Source organism: Antechinus flavipes, chromosome 3 (assembly GCF_016432865.1).
Source record: "Antechinus flavipes isolate AdamAnt ecotype Samford, QLD, Australia chromosome 3, AdamAnt_v2, whole genome shotgun sequence".
In the NCBI taxonomy this organism is placed as follows: Eukaryota; Metazoa; Chordata; class Mammalia; order Dasyuromorphia; family Dasyuridae; genus Antechinus; species Antechinus flavipes.
The window spans coordinates 379,340,032-379,360,179 of record NC_067400.1 but is presented as its reverse complement, the minus strand read 5'-3'; the positions used below and the strand labels follow the sequence as shown (position 1 = coordinate 379,360,179).

The 20,148-nt window shown below is 36.8% G+C and overlaps 1 protein-coding gene across 2 annotated transcripts in view; it reads right to left on the bottom strand.

Moving 5' to 3' along the window:
- The window catches only part of LOC127554392 (uncharacterized), an 804,883-nt gene extending 787,376 nt beyond the window's left edge, over positions 1-17,507 (bottom strand). For both annotated transcript variants that reach the window (XM_051985844.1, XM_051985842.1), the window contains exons 1-4: positions 17,426-17,507; positions 13,391-13,494; positions 12,255-12,297; positions 10,531-10,567 (exon numbers count right to left, since the gene is read on the bottom strand). In XM_051985844.1, coding sequence (XP_051841804.1) covers positions 10,531-10,558 — 28 coding nt within the window. In that variant the 5' untranslated portion in view covers positions 10,559-10,567; positions 12,255-12,297; positions 13,391-13,494; positions 17,426-17,507. The remainder of the gene's footprint in view (positions 1-10,530; positions 10,568-12,254; positions 12,298-13,390; positions 13,495-17,425) is intronic.
- Between the last annotated feature and the right edge of the window lie 2,641 nt (positions 17,508-20,148).

Sequence of the window (20,148 nt, the reverse complement as noted above, 5' to 3'; positions counted from 1 at the left end):
CCAGTCTCAATCCTTGGTAAGCACTTTTTTGCCTAGCTCCTCTTTACTTTTTCCAAATGCTGCCAAGAAAGAACACTCCAACTACTCTTGAAAGTTACTGATTAGCTTCTGCATGCCTGTGAAATCAATAAAAAACAATTCAAAGAGATCAAACAAGGTGCCAATCTTTCCTAGTGAACACAAGTGTCACCCAGGTGGCCTGATGCAGAGAGGGATCATAGGAACTAGGAAAGCTTCATTTAATGTGCCAAAAATTGTGATTGCAGCCTTTCCCTGAACCATCATGGACATTCTTGCACACTGTGCTCACAAACGTATATCTTAGTCCATAGTTCTTCTTACAGCCTCTTTTTTTTTTTGTCCTGTAAAATTGTATATTCTTCTATACTTTTTGTTACTCAATTGTTATAACAATAATAATTGTTATTATACAATGGAAGTATTGTAGCTGCTCTGTATGATGGTAGAACAACACACACACACATATAAAATATTATAATCCTTTTTAAGTTCTCTGTTCATTATTTTTCAGTTAATTGAGTGGATAAGGTCTAGGTTGATTACACTTTTCTCTCAAGATATGTTTAATCTATGTATATAATACCTAATTTTTCAAATATATATACTGTAGAGGGCTGGCATTCTGAAAAAGTGTATTTGACTCTAAGACAGCAGAGCACTGAAAGCTAATTAACTATTCAGTGTGTGATAACGGTTCTATAAGTATATACTTAGATGATATGGTGATGTGTTGGCTCTCCTCACTATTGGTGCTTGCTGAATGTGTCATGGTGAGGTAATCGTAGGCAAGGTTTGGAGAGCTGAGGGAGAGAGTCAGAATCTCTCTGATGCAGCACACTTAGGAGAGAAGACTTCAGACTTCAGACTCCAGAGTCCAGGATTCTTCTTTGATGAGTCCTGTAGCTGCTTGCCTGCCTCCTTCACTTCTTCTCCTAAAGACCAAGGACTTTGACTGATCCTGTCTCTGATCTTGAGGCCCTCCAGAGAGCTAGCCAGGACATTATAATATACCTATACATATATGTCTGTACATAAGCACATACATAACACATTATGTATATATACATACATATCGATGTGTATATGTGTGTATGTCATATATAACATTCTATAAAAGGGAAAATGCAAAAATAAATGTTCAAAATGAAAGAAAATAATAACATCTTTCAGGTTTCAGAGAATGTGACTGGCCTGATGAAAGTGAGGTAAGCTCAGCAAAGTGATTCTCAAAGGAGAGAAAGGATGATTGCAGCAAGGATATTGTTTATGGAAGTGAAAATGGAAATGAGTATTTAAAGTTATTTCAAAAAAAAAAAACAGAAAAAATCTGTCTCCTATGGCATACCCTATTTCATAGAAAATTACAGTGAATAAATTAACACTAAGTGAAGTGAGTAGAACCAAGAGAACATTGTACACAGCAACAAAAAATTATATGGTGATCAATTGATGAATTTGGTTCTTTTCAACAATGAAGTGATTCAGACTAATTTCAACAGACTTGTGCTGGGGAGAGCCATCAACATCCAAAAAGGAATTTAGGGGCTGAATGTGGATAAAAACATAACATTTTCAATTTCTTTTGTTGTTGCTGCTTGCTTGCTTAAATTTTCTTTCTCATTTTTTCCTCTTTGATCAGATTTTTCTTGTTCAGCATGATATATGTGGGAAATATGTATAGAAGAATGGCACATGTTTAATCTATATGGGATTTCTTATTGTCTAGGGCAAGAGGAAGGTGAGGAGGGAAGGAGAAAAATTTCAAAGGTTTTCAAGGATTGATGTTGAAATATCTTTACATGTATTTTGAAAAACAAAAAGCTATTATAAAAATAAAGACATTGAACAAAAAATTTACACAAGGTAGATTTTTTTTAATCTAGATCAATGTCCATAAATGGGGACCATTTCAAAAAAAAAAAAAAAAAAAAAGGAAGATGCTGAGAAATCTCAGTATAATTAAGTCAAAAAGCAATAATTGTGAAGTGATTCTTCAGTCCTTTTTCAGTCAGATCCAATGCTTTCTGACTCCATTTAGAGTTGTCTTGACAAAAAGTACTGAAGTGGTTTTGTCATGTCTTTCTCCCACTCATTGGACAGATAAGGAAACTGAGGCAAATGGAGTTAAATAAATTGCCTAAAGTCACACATCAGGAAATGTCCAAGATCAGAAAATTAGGACACATGACTCCAGGTCTAATGCTCTATCCAATGAACCACCTAAGTTGCCCATAGAGATAAAAAGATACACATACACTGAACTTTGGAAGATCATAACTCACTCTACCATCAAAACTTCTTAAAGTACAAGGTCATGATCCCATATGAAGTTCTGCAACAGAATGAGGGGGTCACAAAATTATGAATTGTTATCAGTGTTTCAATTGTAAAAGACTATATATTCCTATATAAACCAAGATGAGGGAAAATGTTCTCATGAAAAGGGGTTATGTGAAGGAAAAACATTTAAGAAGCCCTTCTCCACATTTCTCCCTTGGTGAAAGTGAAAATTGGAACAAGTTCTCTTATCATGACTACTTTCAACCCATTTATACATTCATACCCTCACTGGAACTGACTGACTATGACTTCTCTAGGCCTTGATTGTAGCAAAGATGGAAGAGAGACTCTGATTTTGTAAGAATTGACGGGGAGATTCTCGATAAGATAATTATGAAATCTCAGATATCATAGTATGCAGTTGACACAATATTCCATTCTTTGCCCCAATTACTCCACAACTCTTGCAACTCTTGTACCACTTTTCTTTTGTCTCATCCCAAATAAAGACAAAATTGGCTTAGAAAATTACTCCTAAGTATAGTGATTGAGCAGAGAATGTATGATATCTGATGTGGAATGCCTTGTTTCATTAATTGTACTTGTCTCCCTCTCCCTTTTCATACTATTTCTCTTCTACAGAGAGTGATCTATTCCTATATATAATATTCCTATGGGACCTAACTGATACATGGGATATGGAAGCAGGCTTGAAGCTTTGCTGTCAATTTGTAGTCCCTGGAGATCAACTGAAGGCTAAGTTTCAGACCTTGTCAGACAAGAACTGGAAGTCCTACCACCTACTCTTTCTCCTGACATTTGTAGTTCCTGGCTTGGCACTGTTTTCCAGATGCAATCTTTGGAGGCCCAGAACAACCCAACTTCATTTAAAGTTAGAAGAGTAAAAAGAGTCTCTGGGACCTCAGGAGGAAATGCAAATCTCATTTCACCTGCCAAAATGGCTTCTCAATTCAGTGCCCAAACCAATCCATGAAATCTCACAAAACACTGTGCTAAGGAGGGACAGGATGGAAAGAAAGAACAAAAGAATATACAGGGAGAAAATAGGTTGGGAGTGCAGATTAGAAAATAGAATCCTACTGTATATTGTTTACAAGAAACACATTTGAAATATATATATGTGTATATATATATACACACACACACACACACACACACACACACACACACACACACACATACATACAAAGTAAAATAAAAGATTAAAAGCCTGGAGCAGAATTCATTATGCTTCAGCTGAAGAAAAATGAAGCAGGGGGAGCAATTCTGATCTAAAGTAAGGCAAAAGTAAAAAAAAAAAAAATCTCATTAAAAAAGATAAGGAAAACCTATCTTGATGAAAGCTACCATAAACAATGAAGTAACATCAGTACTATATGCACTAAGTGGTGGTGCATATAAATTTCTAGAGAAGATAGTAAGCCAGTTATAGGAAGAAATAAGACAGCAAAACTATATTAGTGAGAGACCTCAACCTTCCCTTCTAAGAGTCAACAAGCCTAACCATAAAAATAAAAGGAAAAGAACTAGGGAAGTTAATAGATTCCTGGAAAATAGAGATATGACAGACCTCTGAAGAAAACTGAATAAAGATGTAAAAGAATACATTGTGTTCTCAACAGAACATGGCACCTATACAAAAGTTGACGATTAGGACATAAAATTCTCACAATCAAGAGCAGACAAGGAAACAAGAGTTTCCTTTTCAGATCATGATGCAACAAAAATTATATTTAACAAAGATGCAGGGAAAGGTAGGCTAAAATCAAATTAGAAATTAAATAATCTACTTCTAGAGAATGAGTGGATGAAACAAAAACCCACAGAAACAATGCCTAAGTTCATGCAAAAGAATGACAATAATGTGACAAATATAAAACTTATAGGAGGAAGCCAATGCAGTTCATAGGAACAATTTCCTATTTCTAAATAGTTGCATGAATGTTGGAATCGTTACAAATTGTTAAGTCATTAGAGTTCATAGAGACAATAATTATCTAATTTAGCATGGTTCAGTATGATTGATCTGATCCTAACAAGGAGATGTTATGGGCCAGAAGAAGCAAGGTACTAAGTGGAACTGAGAAACAAAACTTGTATTCACACCTTTACTCATTGGAGTTCACAAGTATGGGAGATTCACAAAGTTAGCTTTGTAACTTTGAGAATTCATACCTCCCTTGAATCTCTTAGGGCCAGAGAGCCCTCTGGGAGGAAAACCCATAATCCTACTCTCGGGGAAGGAGCATAAATAGAGCTGCAGTGAGCCAGTCAAGGGAATTCAGCTGAAAAGATTGAGAAGGGAGCATCAGTTCAGTTGAGGAGAAGCACTATCTCAGAGGCGCAACCAGATTAAGCACTCTGGGAGATTGAGAGCCAGAAGCCCTCTCTTGGAGGCAAGAGAGATTCATTCTAACTTTCACCTTGGTGCTGGGCTGGTGGATAAAGAAATCAGAGGCAAAGGACAACTGCAAGAGCTCAGAAAACTAGCTGAGCCCCAAGTGAAGAAGAAGCAGCAAAGGACAAAACTAGGAGAGAGAGAGACCTCTAAGAAAGCTAACCAGGCTTGGAAAGAGATAAGAAATAAACATTTGCATTTTGTCAGCTGGCTGCATTTAGGTGATTATTGATTTTAGCTGAAACTAAGGCTGCCTCCAGAAAACCTCCCTGAGAAACCTGCTTCCCAGAGTGAACCATTATTATTAAAAAAAAAAAAAAAAAAACACCACACATAAATAAACTAAAGATGTGATCAGTAAACTGGGCATGCAACAACTGAAAAGATAGAAAACAAAAAACAAAAAAAAATCCCAATAAAATGCCAAGGGAGAATTTCTCAAACTCAAAGAATATATTAATAAAATTGAAACCAAAAAGCCTATTGAATTGTATAAAAACAAATATTTAATTTTATGGGGAAAAGCTTCAAAATGGATAACATTTTAGTTATTTGATTAAAAAAAAAAGGAAACAAAAACCTAAATGCCAAGATTAAAAATGAATAGGATGAACTTCTTTCCAATGAAAAAGAAATTAAAATAATAATTAGGAGCTATGTTGCCAAACTGTATGACAGTAAATCTGACAGTCTAACTGAAATGGAAGAATATTTATAAATTATTCATATATACAAAATATATACAAAAATATAAATTACCAAGATTAACTGAGGAGTAAATAAATTACTAAATAGTTCCATTTTTGAAAAAGAAATTAAAGGTCACCAAATGAATTCCACAAGAAAAAATCTTCAGGACCAAATGAATTTACAAGTGAATTCTACCAAATATTCAAAGAACAATAGAGTTGTAATACTATGTAGTGTATTTGGAAAAAGAGGGAAAGAAGGAGTCCCATAAAAGACTTTCTTATAACACAAATCTAGTACTGATACCTAAGCCATTGTTGCTTCTAAAAATACACTTATGTGATGAATCTTTCCTTCTTTTCTTTCTAGCAATTTCCATGAAACATGAAAACATTGCAAAGTTCAGATTGCAGAATTCATGCATTCTCTCCTTGCTTCCTCTATTCCCAAACCTCATTCCCCTCACTTTCTAGATTAGCCTTCTGAATTTCCTTATAACCCAAATTTTGCATCTTTCTTCATCACAAGGATCCTTTAGTTTGGAGTTGCTTCTAAATCATTGGTCATTTCCCATGGCCAATATTGGAACCTTATTTAAAAAAAAAAAAAAAAAAAAAAAAAAAAAAAAAAAACAGTTCTTGTTACTATTCTTTAGCCTTGTCAGTATTGCATTTCTTCCTCAAGCCCTGTTTTAGGATTCCTCCTCGCCCACATTTTGTGCTTCTTTTTAGTCACCTAATGGTGGAGGTTTTGTTCCTTTTCCTTTCCAGACTTCAACTTCTATCTATAGGTCCTAAACTCCAAAGAACATTCCTGCCCAAAAGCCTTCCTCAACTGTAGAGGGCCACAATTCTGGATGAAACAAAGATACTTACAACAGGGTGTTTACTCAGTGTGATTGATGAGATAATGGTTCTCTAGTTTACATATAGTAAATACCATGGTGATGTGATGGTTCTACAGTAGACACATGATCAGTGTGCTGTAGTGATGTAATGGTACTATAGTATATAAAAGCTGAGAGGACTTGAAATAAACAGACTCAAGAGAGACTCGAGTGAGTGTGCTCGAACTGGAGTTCTATCTCAATCTCAAACTCAAACTGGACATAGAGGAGACACAGAAGAATCACAGAGAAGAGAAACTCAAACACAGAGGAGACACAGAAGACAGGAATAGAGATGCTCATGGTGGCTCTCCTGACTTCATCACTTCTTCAAGGCCTGTCCAGAGATCCTCCAGAAAGCTAATCCGGACATTAAACTCAATGGCTTCCTGATCAAAGCAACATGCCTTGAGGACACCTCAACCAATGTTTAATTTTCTTCATTAGTTTTCAATTACATCAAAATACAAAATTATGAGCATGATATGCTCTATCTGTTGTTCTATTGGGATTCTTGTTTTTGTGGAGCACAAAAGAATGGGATAGTAAAAGGAACATTTTTGTCACTCATAGAATAGTGATTTTTTTCATCACCTACGAACCCAGGTGATGGTCACAAATGGGAAGGAGACCAAAGAGTTTGATGCATTGAGAGGCCTCTTATTGGACTTAACAATATTTCCATCATGATTTAATTTTCAACCATCAAGGAGGTCAATGGATGTTAAAAGCATTCTGTTCCTAAGATCTCCTTTTATTGGAACCGTTGAATCTTGGAGGTCTCTCAGAAACATCACCATTGCTAGAGTTGTCTAAAACTATGCAATTAAACATCTAGTCAACATACAATCAACATTCAGGACACCACACTAACTACATTGTTTCATGGGGAATGAATTCTATGGCCATGAGAATGCCTGGGGAAAAAAATCTCCTTATCCTCATGAGCCTGGCATTCATGTGCATGGGAAAGAGCCTATTAACTCACAAAATACTTAGCTTGTCTGATGAACAAGAGAAGAAGAAATGGTTCCAAAAGATAGGTTCACATACCTAGTTGAGGAAAAATGGTTGACATAATGACTGATGAAGGAGAATAATGAAAATTAAAATAATTTCACTCAAAACACTATCAACAAGCCCCCTATTCACCAATACACTGCAATCACTCCAGAAGGCAGATGCCTCAGCTTCTTGGTACTTAATAACCCGTCATTGGGATAAAACAAAGGAATGAATAGATTTTGGTGCATAAGAGGAAAACAGGTTTTTGCCATGAAAAATGTAGAGTTTGTCCAGATCAATAATTGCAAATACTAGGGATACCATTCCCTCAAATGAGAACAAAGTTTTTCTCCCCCTCCTCTAAGTCCTCTATTATATAGACCTTCTAAACAGGACATTCTTATCCTTTCTTAATAAATATAAATCTTTGACACTTGTCCTCTTCATGTACTGCTCAGAGAAGAAAAAAAGGGCAGCACATCTGAAGGAGTGAGCAGTTGAAATCGCAATTATTCTTCTCTAAGATTCTACTTTATTTTCAAACGATCTTATTTCTGGCATTTACTCAAAGATGTACATGATAAATTACTGACTTATGCTTTAGTGGATTTTCAGATAGATTAATATACAAATATATCAAATATATGTAAAATAATATATGTGTACATATATTAATTTGCACATACAAAAAGAAATATAAGTAACATTGGTTGGAAACAGTGTTTGCCATATGTATTGCTTGTGGTACTATCAAGGGGCAATTGCAAAAATTATGATGAAAATATCTGACATTCAAATTATCAAGGATGTCCAGAATATGAAATTATCCTTTTACATCAATATAATAGGTTGTGTATATTATAGGTTCTCCCTATTATCCTGGTGGAATTCTTGTTTTTTGGAGCATAAAGGAATAGGGTAGGAAAAGGATTGCTCACTCACTCTGAAAGAATACTGATGTTTGATTACCCATGAAAACAGTTTAAGGCCACAAAATGAACAAGATCAAAGAATTAATCCAGAGAATGGGCTTCTACTCTGAGGTAACTATATTTTCATCAGGATTTAATCAGGATTCTATTCCTCAACTCTCTTGTAGGGGAATTATTGACAAATGGCAAAACCTCATGAAGAATATATCTCTACTGCCAGGTGGTCTAAAAATATGTTATTCAGCATCTAGTCAACAGCCAATCAATATTCTGGACACGACATTGACCATCGTGTTTCCTGGACAATGATAGCTGTGGCCTTGAGAATACCTGATAAAAATTCTTTATATATCTACCTTGTTTAACATAATTGGCACTCAACTCATGAGCATGGGAAGGAGCATATCACCACACAAAATCCTTAGCTTATCTGATGAGCAATGGAATAAGAAATGGCCCCAAAAGTCAGATTAACATAGCTACTTGGGCAAAAATAGTTGATATGGTCACTGATGAAGAATGATAATTAAAATCATATTGCTTCACTAACACTACTATCAACAAAAACAATGTTCCTACATGCCATTCCACTTGTAATCACTCCAAAAAGCATATGCTTCAGCTTCTTATATCTTCCTAATTTGTCATTGTGTTGAGGCAATATTTGAACAATGACTGATGAGCTCATCAAGAAGGCCTATAGCATCTAGGGACAAGACTCCTATTGGATTTTGATTCTAAGGTTCATAGGTACTCTACAGGTAGGCCTAGATACCCTGGATCCAGTCTTCTTGCATTTTCTGAGCATTTCATAGACCTTACCATCATTATTCCCTTCACCATCACACACAGGTACTCATCTGCCACACACATGGGCAATGTACTCAAAGGGATGCTTTATTTATGCAGGCCGCAAATTGCTTACTTCAGTTGGGGGAGCTTTTCTTTTCCGTACTTGTTCAATCACTCCATAGTGATGAGAACAGTCTGTACATCTCCCAAAAATACTTCTCAAGTTTTGGGGTTTACCAAAATACAGTGGCTGAGTTTAGATCATCTCTCACTCCTTTTTTTTTTTTTTTTTTTTTTTTTGTTTTGTTTTGTTTTGTTTTCACTGCCCACAGAAGAGGAAAGTGCCAGACAAGAACAGGAAAGTCCCAACATCACTACATTCTGCTGCTTTCCCCTCATGCAGCCTCACAGTATTTTTCACCAATTCTATCCCCATTTGGTGTCAAAAGAGTCAAAAATCCCTTCATATTACCAGGAGGAAAGACAAACCTCATTCCTCGGTTGAACGGATTCATTTGGCAGGGTTCCTAACTAATCCATCCTTGTGGCTGATGAGTCACTTATGTGTTGAATCTTTCCTTCTTTACTCTTTATGAATTGCCACAAAACTTGTAAAGAGTACTTTGAACCAAGTCTTCCCTTACTTCCCATCATGCACACAGCACTCTTAACAGCTTGCAATCTCACACCTTCATTTTTATTTCCTCTTCTAAAAGCCCAATCCCATTGTATTCAAGATTACTTTTAAGATTTTTCTTGCAGCTTTACCTTTTGCACCTATCTATCATGTGTGTCCTTTCTCATTTGGTGCTGCCTCTGATTCCTTGGCCAATTCCCTTGGCCAACATGGGAACATTACTCTGAAAACACAATGCTTTTCTCTGCCTTTGACCTAAATACTTAAGTGCTACTGGAAAGCTTCTTTGATGACACCTGCTTGTTTTCTCAGATACCTAACTGTGTGGAATTGGTTCCTTTTCCTTTCCATCAATTTCTCTACCTAGTGTTCTTACACTCTACAGAAAAGTGCTGCCAAAATCATTCTGTCCCTGGCTTACTAATAGTACCCAAGTCCTCCATTTGGTCTCAGCTACTGTTTCCCTCTACCTCAGCACCACTCAATCAGTAGTGCTGAGAACCTAAAAACTGAAAAACCTGAAAACCTAAAAAGGTTCCAGTCAAGGCTGATGTGCAGCAGATTCTCTCTAGCTCTTTCACCGCTCTCTCAACATGTCTCATCTAGCAATAAAATAGATTGAGTAGCTCTGCCTTTTCTGAAACAGAAGCCATTGCATGTTTTAAATTTAGCACTTAGAAGATTTTCAGCAGAAAGTCCATGAAGGAAAAAGCCATAATAACTCACGGAAGATTTTCAAGGTACAACAGGGGAAATCATCCAGTTGAAGCACTCCATAGATCTTAATTAGGAGCTGGGCTCATGAAATCCATTCAGAGCACAGGATGGGCCAGGAATGAACAAATTTACATGGGGTCAGTAAACTCACCTGCTCTGGATGAGGTCGACTCTGCCATGGCACACTCCTATGTAAAAACAAACAAACAAACAAAAATAAAACAACAACAACAAAAACAAACAAACAAACAAGCAGTACAATGGAATATGACAAATCAAAAAAAGGTGAGAAAGGACTCAGTAAGAGATCAAGACATGAATTTTTTTTTTAAATCTGATCTGTCTCTCCTTTGCCCACACCAAAAATGGGATTCTATGTGTATTCCAAAACCCATGGACTCCTTGCTAAGAAGCAGAACCAGTTAGAAGACTCTTTATAATTAATATGCCCCATGACCTCCCAAATTGGGAGAGGGTCTTTGGGAAATTTGGTCTACCTGAAGGACATCATGGCATGTTGGACCCATTTCTCCAGCAGAGGATTGGCCATTTCCTTAAAAAAGGAATCATCTCATCTCAAGATTCCTTTGGATGCCTGACAGATGTCAACTTTCTTTTTTCTATTTGTCCCCAAGAAGAGAAATTGGAACATTGCATCTGACAATGGAAAAAAGCTGCTAACAGATGTGTACTATCTAAAGAAACTGGCAGTGAACTTTCAAAAACCCATATTGTTTTACCATTATTCTCTGCCAAGTATTAAATAGAAAGTTTGAAAGAACACTATTGGTTCTCCAATTATCTTTCCAAGTATTTCCTTCAAAGCAATCTCCTCTTCTATGTTCCATGCATTGGCTTTAGGAAAAAGAAAAGTGAATAGATTTAGGTGAGGAAGGGCAATCCAATTTCATTCCATAGGAGATGCAGAATTTGTTCAGATCAATAATTACATCTATTAGGGGTGCCTTGACCTGAAATGGGAACACAGTTTTTCATTCTCCTGTTTTTAGTTCTTCATTTGCTAAACTTCCCATTTTAAATAAGGCAAATCATTGTCTTGTCTTAAAGAAAAAAAAAAAAAGACTTTCTCACATATACCCTCCATATACTGCACAGAGAAGAAAAAAATGCAGCACATCTGAAATCGTAAGTGGTTGAAATCCCTATTATTCTTCTCTAAGTTTCTACGTTATTTTTATATGGTTTTATTATGGGGCTTTATGTAAAAATTGACTAGAGAAATCAATAGACATATGATATAATGAATATTAGGATAGACAAATATGTGCATATAAAATAATTATATATGATATTGATTTACACATGCACACAAGATACTGCATATGTTTTCAAAATGTAGAAATCTAACTGCATGCCCAATAATCAAACAACTGCTACATACATAACAGACAATTTTCAAAGTGCAACAGGGAAGACACTCCAGCTGCAGGACTCCAAATAGCATATGAGAGTGATGTGCTCCCGTGATCCATGCTAACTAGAGACCGGCTCAGAAATCTCAGCATAGACAAAGGGCAGTAGACTTGCCTGGTCAAGATAAGGCGGACTATGTCAACGCACTCTCCTATATCTAAAACAAACAAACAAACAACAAAAAAGTAAGCAATAGCCATGGAATATCATGTGCCTTGAAAGGTGAGAAAAGTCTGAGTAAGAAATCCTTACTCATATATCCTTATTCAATCAGTGTATAGTGATGGAAATAGTCTGCACACGTCCCAAAGCATACTTTCACAAGTTTTGGGGTTCAACCAGCAGGTGACCATAGTTCATCCTTCTCTGGACCTCAAGTAATCCATGCTAGCTAGAGGCCGGCTCAGAAATTTCTTCATAGACAAGGGACAGTAGACTCACCTGGTCTGGATGAGGTGGACTCTGTCAACACACTCTCCTATATCTAAAACAAAAACAAAAACAAAAATTAAGCAGCAGCCATGGAATATGATGTGCCTGGAAAGGTGCGAAAACTCTCAGGAAGAAACCTATAGGCTTCCACAATTACACTCAAAACCTGACCTGTCATACTCTTTTCCACACAAAGAATTAGATTTTGTGTGTTCTCCAAGTCCATGCCCTACCAGCTAAGGCATCGGGAGAGTCTAATGGAAACTTCCTTCTATGCCCCATCCTCTCACAAATGGGGATGGTGACGTCAGGAATTTGGGTACATTTGAAGAACACCATGCTGTTTTGTCATCATTTCTCTCCCCGAGGGGTTTGTGTAAACTATTGCCAAGGTTATTTTTGATTCCTGCTAGATGTACAGTATCCACCTGGAAATAGCCCCCAGGAAGAGAAAGTACTCACATTATTTCTTTTGATTGCTAAGAGCTGTTGAAAAATGTCCGACTCCTCATGAAACTGGCAATCAACTGGAAAATCCACATTGAATTGCCACCAATTCTCTGCAGAGCAATAATTGGATAGACACTTTCAAGCTTCTTAGGGACTATCCACTTATCTTTCTAAGTGTTCACTTCAAAGGTCTCTCTACTTCTACAATTCTTTGTTGGACTCCAAAATAAGAGACTGAATCAATTTGGCTTGGGGATGGCAACATAAGTTCACTCTATAGAAGACTTAAGAGTTGGCCTAGGTCAGTAATCTGCAATGGCTGATTGTCACTGGGATTCCCAGACATGCTGCAGATTCACTCAGGCTCTATCTACTGCTGCCCCCGAATGGCCTCACCTAGCAATAAAATGGATTGGATTTCTCTGCCCCCTCTGAAATTGGTGCAAAATCCATTTCATGCCTTCCAATGTATCCACCACAACCTCAATTGTTCCCATTCAGACTTGGTAACAGTCAGCCCAGGAAGCCAACAGCCATAGTAAGCCCCCACAGAACATCCTCCCTATGCAACCGAGGACACCCTCCACGTGGAGCCCTCAATAAAGAAAAAGAGGCACCTGGGATCAGAATGAGCTCCATCCCAGCTAGAAAAGGGCACAGGGATTACCCACTTTACAAAGGGGCAGTCAACTCACCAGGTCTGGAGGAGGCGGGCTCTGCCAACGCACTCTCCTAGAGATACATATAAAAATATCAGGACAAGGGCAATATGACGAATCAGGAAAGGTGAGAAACGACTCTGGAAGAGACCAAGACACAGGCACATTTACAGAAAATCTGACCTGTCCCTTGTTTGCCTACACCAAGAATGGGATTCTATGTGGCTCTGAAAACCTACAGACTCCTTGCTAAGAACTATCACCATCGAGAAGAAATTTCTTCATATGCCCCATCACCTCCCAATTGGGAGAGGGTCTTTGGGAAAAGGATTCTACCTGAAGGACACCACGGCACGTTGGACCCATTGCTCAGACAGAGGATTGGGCATTTCCATCGAATGAGAAATCATCTCATCTCAAGATTTTATCGGAGGCCTGAAAGCTGCCAACTTTCCCTTTATGAATTCCCCCAAAGACAGAAATTGGTACGGGACATCTGACAATGGACACCAGCTCTGGACAAATATTTACCTCCAAATGACATTGGCAATCAGCTTTTGAAAAAAATCCACATTTTCTTTTTTAACCACTCATTCTCTGCCAAGTACTAATTAGATAGCAAGTTTGGAAGAGTAGTAATGATTCTCCACTTATCATTCCAAGTGTTTTGCTCAAAGTTCTCTCCTACATTCAGCCTTATGGTTTTAGGGAAAAAAATGAATAGATTGTGGTCAAATTCGTTTCCCTCAGGGATGTAGAGTTTGTTCAGATCAATAATGAGAAATAGGAAGGGTGACTTGACTTCAAAGGAGAACAAATTTCTTCCTCTTCTGGCTCTTACTTCCCCATTTTGTGAACCTCCCATTCTTAATAGGGAGGATTTTGTCTGTTTTTAATAAAAGAGAAGGCTTTCTCACATGATCTCTGCATATACTGCTGGGAGAAGAAACAAAAGGCAGCACACATGAAGGGCTTCCTTGTTGAAATCCCAATCATTCTTTTCTAAGATTCGACCTAATTTGCATAGAGTCTTATTTCTGGGCCTTTACAGAAAAGGTTGCTAGATAAATTGAGAGACTTAACATTGAATGGATATTTTGAGATAAATCAATATGTATGTAGAAAATAAATAATTAAAATAGGTAGATATTTAATATATTATGTATATTATATATATATATCAATAACTTAAATTATTTTAAAATATATATTAATTTAACTTACTATTCTATTTAATTCTTCTCTAAGATTCTACCTAATTTGCATCAGGTCTTATTTCTGGGGCTTTACTCAGAGGTTTTCTGGATAAATCGATTGACTTAGGATTTACTCTATATTGAGATCAATCAATATATATGTATAAAATAAATAATTAAAAATTTGTAGATATTGTATATATATATTTAATATTTGTATATATTAATACTTTAAACAATATATATTTTTCAATTATATCCATTACATTGCAAAGGCAAAAACTAATCTAATGATGATTGGAGGGAACGGTGCTTGTGGTATATATTGATTGCAGTACCATCCATTCCAAGGGAGATTGCAAAAATCATGATGAAAATATCTGTTATTGAAATAATGAAGTAAATGAAACCTGAATATTAAATTGTTCTTTTACTTTTGTATACATAATTGTGTGTATATTGAGTTCTATCTAATATTTTGGTGGAATTCTTGTTTTTGAATTGTATGGTAATAAACTTGTATAAGAATCATTTAGTCACACAGAGAGAATACTGAAATTTCACTACCTATAAAGCCAGGTAAAGGCCACAAAATAAAAGATCAAAGTGTTACTTCAGTTAATATGCTTCTTCTTTCAACTCACTATAAATTCATTGGGGTTTAATCTTCAACCTGCAAGTCGTCAATGGGTGTTAAAAGCACTCCATTCCTCAACTCTCTTGTTTGGGAACCTTTGAATCTTGGAGATCTCTCATGAAGAATATATCTCTATGGCCAGGCTGTCTAAAACCATGCATTCAACATGTAGTCAACATCCAATCACCATTCCTGACACCACACTGACCATTTGGTTTCCTGGACAATGACAGCTATGGCCTTGAGAAAGCTGAGTAAAATTCTCTTTCTCTACCTTCTTTGACATGCCTGGCACTCATGAGCATGGGAAGGAGCTTATTGCCCCCTAAATCCTTAGCTTGTCTCATAAGTAATGGAAGAAGAAATGGCTTCCAATATCAGATTCACAGAGGTACTTGGGTGTCAAAATGTTTGACAAAATCACTGATGAGGAACAATAATGAACTTCAAATAATTTCCCTGAAAACACTCTCATCATCAACAATGCACCTACTCTCCCATCTACTTGCAATCAATCCAGAAGGCACACTCCTCAGTTTCTTGGTTTTTCTTCTTTTGTCCCTATGTTCAGGCAACACTTGAACAATTCTCATCAAGGGGGCCTACAGCATCCTCAACAGAGATTCCCATTGGATTGTAATTCCAGATGTCAAACAGCCCCACATTAGGCGTAGATACTCTGGATCTAGTCTCCTTGAATCTTCTGAGCGTTTCATGAATCGTAACATCATCTTTTCTTCTGCATTCACACAGAGGTACTCATCTACCACAACTAGGGCAATACACTCCAAGGGATGATTGATTTATGCAAGCTGCAAATTGTTTCTTTCATTTGAGTGATCTTTTCTTTTATGTCCCTGCTCAATCACTAATTGTGCTGATGGAAAGAATCTGTACATCTCCCAAAGAACAACTCTCACGTGATGGGGTTTACCTGTAGTACAGCTGCCAAGCCTACATCCTCCCTCCCTCCTTTTCTTTTTCATTGCTCACAATGGACGCAACTGCCAGACAACAACAGAAAAATCCCACTCACCACTTTCAGTTAGGATGTAGCCATATTTTTAAATATTCATGGTTACTTGATCTTAAATGTGTCTAATGATCTTTCTCCTTCTCCCCCCCTTTGTCCTCTCTTCTCTTGACCTCATAACCATCCTTCTTCTATTCTAATCAGGAATGTTCTTTGTCCTTTATTTAATGATCTGTAAATCTTTGTCAGTTATTCTCTGCATGGAGTGCTCAGAAAAGAAAGAAAATGAAACACATGTAAAGAGGTAAGTGACTGCAATCCAAAATATTTCTACTCCCATATTCTTATTTTCATATTATTTTTATTTCTGTATGGCTATAATGACATGTTCTTTAGAGATACATAATTATGACTTACTAGTTACATATGTATACAAATCAAATATACATATATAGACATATAATTAATATACAAATTTAAATATCTTAAAAGTTATATAAATATTGTTGCTTGGACGCATTGTTTGAGGTTCCATATTGACTGCCGTCATACAATCAATTCAAAGTGAGATTGCAAAAGTCATGATAAAAACATGTTTCTTTCAAATTGTCAAGTTTATCTTTGATATAAAAATATTATTTCATATTAAATTAGAAAATTATGGATATCATGTGTCTATCTGTTTTTCTTGTGGAATTGTTGTTTCTTTGGAGCATAATTGAACAGGTTAAGAAAAATATAATTCTGTCACTCTGAGAGAATATTGATTTTTCATTATGTGCTACCTAACTGAAGCCCTCAAATTGAAAGGTGAGGAAAGACATTGATCCATGAAAGGGGCCTCATATTTGAATAACTATATGTCCATCTTGATTTAACCTTCACTCAGCTAGGTGCCAATGTAAGTTAACATCACTTTATTCCTGATTGCTCTTTTATGGGACTATTTGGATCTTGGAGATTTCTTGTCAAGAATATATTTTCACTGCTACACTGTTCCACAAAGTATACAACTCATCATTTGGACAACATCAAGTCATTTCTCTTTACATCAGTGGCCATATTGCTCAATGGAGAATGGATGCTATGGCCTTCAGAAAACTTCACAAAAACTCTTATTATTCACCTTGTTGGCCATGTTTAACATGATTTAAACCCTTGATCATGGAAAAGAGCCTACAGTTCACAGACAAAGAATTACAAAACCCTTATCTGATGAGAAATAAAAAGAGAAATGGTCCCCAAATTCAGGATCGTATACCTACTTGGCCACAAACTGATGGTATATTCACAGATGATAATGGAAATCCAAAATAAGTTCACAAAAATAACATCCTTAACCGCCAGTCCACTCACCACTACACTTGAAGGCAAATGCCCAGTTACTCCTCTGCGTTTTGTTTCCCAGCAACTTGTCATTATTTTGAAGCAGACACACAACAATGCCTGATGAGCTCATCAAGAGTGTCTATAGCAGCCATTGCAAAGAATTCTATTGCATTTGAACTCTGGGGCTCAAGCTTTGTGGGTAGGTCTAAATGCCCTCAGCCGAGCTTCCTTTCATTTCCTAGCCCTCTGATGGAGCCTATTTTCCATCCCTCCTCAGTCACACATATGGGTACTCTTGTGCTACGCACATTGGCAATGTAGCCTAAGGGGAGCTTTGCTCAGCCAGGCTTCAATTTTCTTCACTCAGTTGGATGACATTTTCCTTTGTGCACCTGCCAAATACTCCATGGTGATCCCTGAACAGGGTACTTATCCAAAACAACACTTCTCGCCGGGTTTTACACACAGTACAGCTCTCGAGTCTAGGTCCTTATTCTACTCTCTTTTGTGTCATCGTGCAGAACATACACTACTTTGAGACAGAAACAGACACCTTCCACCATTCCTCCTTTCTCCCAGACTTTTCCTCTACTTCCTTGACACTGTTTTTTCCCCCATCCTATCTCTATTTCAAGTCAAATTGGTCAAAATTCGATTTAGTACCAGGAGGAATTTCAACCTTCTTTCTTTTGCTATAAGGACTTTTCATTCATTCACTTTTCATTGTCCTAACCAATCCATTTCTGTAGATAAACTGCCTCTGATTTCAATCTTTCCTTTTCTCTCTCATTCATTGCCGAGGAATTTGAAAAGGGTGCTTTGGACAAGTCTTCACGTTATTCCCTGCATGCACCCATTACCCAAATTGCGCAGAGGTCATAACTTGCCTTCTTACATCTTCATTTTCGTTTCCTCTATTCCCAAACCCTGTTCTCTTCACACTCTAGGTTATTTTTCTCATTTTCCTTGCAGCCCAGTCTTTTGCGTCTATCGATCATAGCTGTTCTTTCTCATTTGGTGCTGCATCTAACTTCTTTGTCAATTCCTTTGGCCAATATTGGAACCTTACTCTGAAAATCCAGTCTGTGTCCTCTTCCTTCAATCTAAACACTAAAGATTAGATTTCAGGCTACCTGAAAGCCTTTTCCATGAGTCCTGATCAACATCTTGATCTAGTTTTTTCTCAGACACCTAATAGTATAGGGTTGGTTCTTTTTCTTTTTCAACTACTTCACTTTCTATCAAAAGATCTCAAACTCTGGAGAAAAGTCCTGCCAAATCTATGCAATTCCCAACTTGATGATCGCACCTAGGGATAAAGTAAATTCAATTTCCCTGACCTTGCCAATGAGGCACGAACCCATTGCATGTCTTCAAAAGTGCTAAACATAACCCCCTCAACTCTTTGTTAAATATTTTTACTTTTAAAATATATGCAAACATAATTTTCAATATCCACCCTTGCAAATCCTTTTTTTTTATTTTATTTTATTTTTTAAATTTTTTATTTAATAATTACATTATATTGACACTCATTTCTGTTCCGATTTTTTTTCCCCTCCCTCCCTCCACCCCCTCCCCTAGATGGCAAGCAGTCCTTTATATGTTGGATATGTTGCAGTATATCCTAGATACAATATATGTTGCAAATCCTTTTGTTCCAATTTTTTCCCTTCCTTCCCCTCATTCACTCCTTTAGAAAGCAAGTAATGCAAAACATATGGAGCATGTGCAATTTATACTATATATAGATATATATTTCCACAGTTATCCTATTACAAAAGAAAACTAAGATCAAAAAGAAAAAAAATGAGAAAAGATTAAAATGCAAGGAAAAAACAAAAAGTGTGAACATACTGTTTTGATGCTGTTTCCAAAATCCCTTTTTTCTGGGGATAGATGGATCTTTTTACCACAAACGATTAAACCTGGCCTGAAGAATCACCCATGTCATGAAGTTTTCCTACTTTTCCATCTAGCACTTGACATGGAATTTCAAAAGAGTGGTTCGGGCCAAATCTTCCCTTATATCTCAGCATGTATACATTGTCTCACTTTGCAATCTTACATCTTTATTTGTGTTTCCTCTATTCCCAAAGCCCACTCTCTTCCTTTTATAAGTTACCTTTCTCATTTTCCTTGCAGCCCAATCTTTTGCATCTATCCATCATGAGTGTCCTTTCTCATTTGGGCTATTTCTGACTCATTGGACAATTGCCATCACAATTATTGGAACCTTACTCTGAAAATCAAATCCTTGACTTTTTTCTTCAGTCCAACCACTGCACTCCTTCCTCAAAACCTCCTTAATAAGTGCTGCTCAACCACTTCCTTCTTATTTTTCTCAGATACCTATTCATATGAGGCTTTTTAAAAAATTTTCCTTTCCATCTATGTCATCTTCTACCTAGAGGCCGCATATTCAGGAGATATGTTCTGTCAACACCTCTCAGTCTGTGGCTTGCTGATAACACCAATGTCCTTCAGTTGGCCTCAGAATGTGCTTCTTTCTACTCCAACAGCATTCTATCAGTTTTCTTACTAAAAGTTCCTTTAGAAACTGATTATCAGTGGGGGTCCTGGATACATAAGATGTTTTCTTTCCCTCTACTATGGCTTTCAGCCTGCATCTCCCCTGGAAAAAAATAGATTCATTTGC